At 38.2% G+C, this 3,719-nt stretch overlaps 1 protein-coding gene across 2 annotated transcripts in view; it reads left to right on the top strand.

The window, feature by feature from the left end:
- alox5a (arachidonate 5-lipoxygenase a) overlaps positions 1-3,719 on the top strand; it is a 12,851-nt gene that overhangs the window by 1,651 nt on the left and 7,481 nt on the right. Inside the window, exons 2-5 of one of the 2 annotated variants that reach the window (XM_014024927.1) lie at positions 1,716-1,914; positions 2,009-2,090; positions 2,160-2,282; positions 3,545-3,651. In XM_014024927.1, the coding sequence (XP_013880381.1) occupies positions 1,716-1,914; positions 2,009-2,090; positions 2,160-2,282; positions 3,545-3,651 (511 nt within the window). The remainder of the gene's footprint in view (positions 1-1,715; positions 1,915-2,008; positions 2,091-2,159; positions 2,283-3,544; positions 3,652-3,719) is intronic. The other variant, XM_014025000.1, reaches the window with a different exon arrangement.

The raw sequence follows: 3,719 nt of genomic DNA, 5'->3' as shown, positions 1-3,719 counted from the left end.
CGGAAAAAGTTCAAAACTTATTTCTAGCAGCAGAAAAGGTTGGTAGATGGCTATTTGATGTTATTTGTTGTTTTTTAATCGTCCTGCAGACTCTGACATGTTAGATAAATTTGAAAAAGAGGTTTTGAAAAAAATCCGGTAGACTTGAAAAAATCCATAAGATTGCTCGATACGTCCGTATACCTGCAAAATGACGTAAAATCCTCATAATTTATGGACAATCCGTACAAGTTGACATGTATGGGTTTATAAATGTAACTTGTTCTGTGGGTTTCTCCAGCTTTCTTACTACACGAGGTTGTGGTGGAAAAAAAAACTTTTCCATGTCTGTTAAACAAAGTGCAGAAATACATGATCAAAAAAGTTCTTCACTGCAACGGTCTCTGAGTAATTTTATTGCAATAAAATGAGAGTCAACATGCATTCAACAATGCAAGTTGAGTCTGGGGACACAGCCCCAGTGAAGCATCTTTTTATACCTTTAGCAGAAACCAGTCTCAAAACTGGTTATTTCTGACATACAAGGAGTGGTTTTTTTTTTTATCTTAGCAGCAAAAATTCCTAGTTTTTCAGCTAAAACTTGTTCTGTGGTCCTTAAACAGAGAAAAACACCTTAGAATGTGGTTATACTTCCTATTTCATCGTCTCTTACATGTTCACGTTCCAATAATAAGAAGACAAATAGTTGTGCAATCCAGTCGTTTAGGCTGGAACAACAAGAAATGACACTTTAAAGGGGCTTTACCGGAAGGTTACAACATCAGTTGAAATGATTCAGAATATATCATGACAGTAAGCATACAAGACATTAATAAGTAAAACAAGAAAGAAACATGAGTAAAATACATTCAAAACTTAAATACATGGGTGACGATTTCATTTTCCTTTACAAGGTGTTATAAGGTGCAGAGGATATTTCGTGATAAAATTATCAAATGATGCAGTCAAGACTAACTGCTGGTGCTCGGTGTGTAAACAGAAAACAAAATAAGGATAATGAAAGTTTAAGTTATGATCTTAGATAAAGTTCCGGTTAAGGTCTGGTTTTCTAAAATCTGTAGTTTATGAAGGTAGAAACCTTCATAAACTACAGATTTTATGTTGTTTTGTTAATCCCCAAAATTTAGTAAAATGCTCTTAAATGGCTGGAAAATACATAGTTTTGAGATCTTTTAATAAACATTCTGGAGGAGTATACCCCTTCCCCCCCAGAACTGCTTCACTCCACAGCTGCTCATTAACACAACAGGTGTTCCTCATTGCTGTCAGGAGGGGTTTGCAGGGTTGAGGTAGACTTCTGGTGCTTTGTTTCATATTAATTATATTGTTAACTATTTTAATTTGACAACATAGACATACAAATAAACATATAAAGATTAAAAAACATGAAATCGAAAAAATTGGCAGTAAGATTTAAAAAACTGCACAGTGGCACCACCTGAATCTAGCCTAGGGCACCAAACTGGCTAGGGCCGGCCCTGGAGGTGAAAGTAAAGAAATAGAAAAAACAACTTGAAAGGTTTCATGGCGATGTCATTAAACTCAATGCTGAAGTGTTAAAAAGCTACATTTTCTCTATTAAAAATATGTCAAATTACAGGACTCATGTTTAAATGAATATACCTTAATTTCCACATTGATGCAAGGTTTATTTCCTGAGTGACAGCATTTTTCCAGCAGCCAGTTTTTTTTCACAGCAGCAACCCATATTGCAGGTGGACTCCTATGAAGTGAGAGTTGGGGAAAACTTGGGGGACATTGTGCTGGTGAAGATCGAGAAGAAGAAATACTGGATGCAGGACGACTGGTACTGCAAGTATGTCACCGTCAAAACCCCAATTGGAGAACATGTGGAATTCCCCTGCTTCCGCTGGCTGGTGGATGATAAGGAAGTGGTGCTTCGAGATGGACGAGGTAATTCTGAATTCATCCTTTTGTCTGAATCTTCTTTTTTTTCTTCCTGTCAGTCAAGAGATTTCAGTCTCACTTTATCACATCCTTGTTGCAGCATTTCTGCCTCAGGATGATAAGACCAGCCTGGTGAAGCAGCACAGACAGAAAGAGCTGGATCAGAGGAGAAAAACCTACAGGTTTGTTTAATTTACCCGCGCAGCGCAGGAGGGTCGAGGCTGTTAACGAGCAACCTTCTGACCCTGCAGGTGGAAGGAGTGGCAGCCCGGCTTCCCCATGAGCATAGACGCCAGCAGACACAAGGATCTGCCCCGAGACATCCAGTTTGACAGTGAGAAAGGAGTGGACTTCATACTCAACTACAGTAAGGCGTACGTGCAGCCGCCTGCTTTAAAGAAATCAAACAAGCAAACAGGTTTCCAGTGGTTGGGATAGCAGCTGATTTCCATCAGTATCATAAAACATTTCAGACTCTTAATACGGGCTTTGAACCATATTAGCTCAAACACAATCCATCCAGATGGCTTGAAACATCAGTTTTGTCATGAACGCAGACACCTCAGCCACTATTAGATCCTGCTGATTCCGATGAGGCCAGAATTCAGAGTTTTGGCTGAAAACTCCAGATTCTGACCTCATTTTACGCTGCCTCAGGACAGCATATATAAAAATGTATTTGAAAAATGAAATGGACTTTCAAGAAGACTTTATTTGCTGTCTAATCATCATTCTCAAGTAACTGAATAATATCTCACAATCCAAGAGACTGGGTCCTTAAGCACTAAGCACCACCCAGTTCACTTTTAACAGTGCTGTATCCAGTGCTTAGAAATAAAAGCTTTTCCTCAGAAAAGCTCAAGTCTCACTTAAAGGGAATTTTCCAGTTGGCAGCTCTTCCTCTGCACAAAACCTGTCAGTTACTTGTAGTTAAAGTCCTGCAGCTCCTGTTTTCTTTGTGTGCTAGTGGATAACATGACCAATGTGACATGATACATGACTGTCATGCTGTGTTAATGAAAAGGGTTTTAATCCTCTTCAAAGTAGGAAAGTTCCTCTCTGACTTTGAAGCTATCAAACTCAGTGGTGGTTTTTAGCAGGCTAATGGATCAGCCAGTTGCTTTTGTGTACAGATTTAAACAGAAACGTGGTCAACTCAGCAGGGTGGAAGCTCCGTGAGGCGAAACGAACCGGGACGCTCCAACTTCCTGTCTCTATAGCCTGGATTCACCCTGACTTGAATCTTTTTCTGAACTGAAAAATACCTGGAAAAAACAAAACAAAACTGAGCGTTTCTGAGTCATTGTGTTCTCATGTACATCTGTGAGCTCGCTCAAATGAACAGAATTAAGAATGGCAAATCCAAAATTGGTTTATCCAATAAAAGCTCCAGTCAAAACTTTGAATTCTGAAGTAAAGCTACCCAATCAAAATTCAGATGTGTTCTTCAAAGTTAGTTAAAAATATCCTTGCATATATAAAGTGTTGGTAATTTTGCATAAAATGCTGCAAAAACAATCACAATTTTATTACCATCTGTAGTTACTGTAATTATTTGATTTTGATTTCACTTTGAAGTTATGAGAAATGTTTTGGATGTTGAGGATTTTAATAGATTTTAATTTTTTCCCCCTAGAATTGAGAATTTGTGTGTGAATCGGTTCATGAACATGTTCCAGTCTTCCTGGAATGACTTTGCTGACTTTGAGAAAATCTTTGTGAGAATCAAAAACACAATCTCAGGTTAGCACCACACTTGTCTCTTTCTCAGAAATCGCAACACATTTTATCTCAAATGTATATATATATAC

Source organism: Austrofundulus limnaeus, unplaced genomic scaffold (assembly GCF_001266775.1).
Source record: "Austrofundulus limnaeus strain Quisiro unplaced genomic scaffold, Austrofundulus_limnaeus-1.0 Scaffold0, whole genome shotgun sequence".
Taxonomy (NCBI): Eukaryota; Metazoa; Chordata; class Actinopteri; order Cyprinodontiformes; family Rivulidae; genus Austrofundulus; species Austrofundulus limnaeus.
Note: the sequence above shows the minus strand (reverse complement) of the source record. Positions and strands in the feature narration are given on the sequence as shown.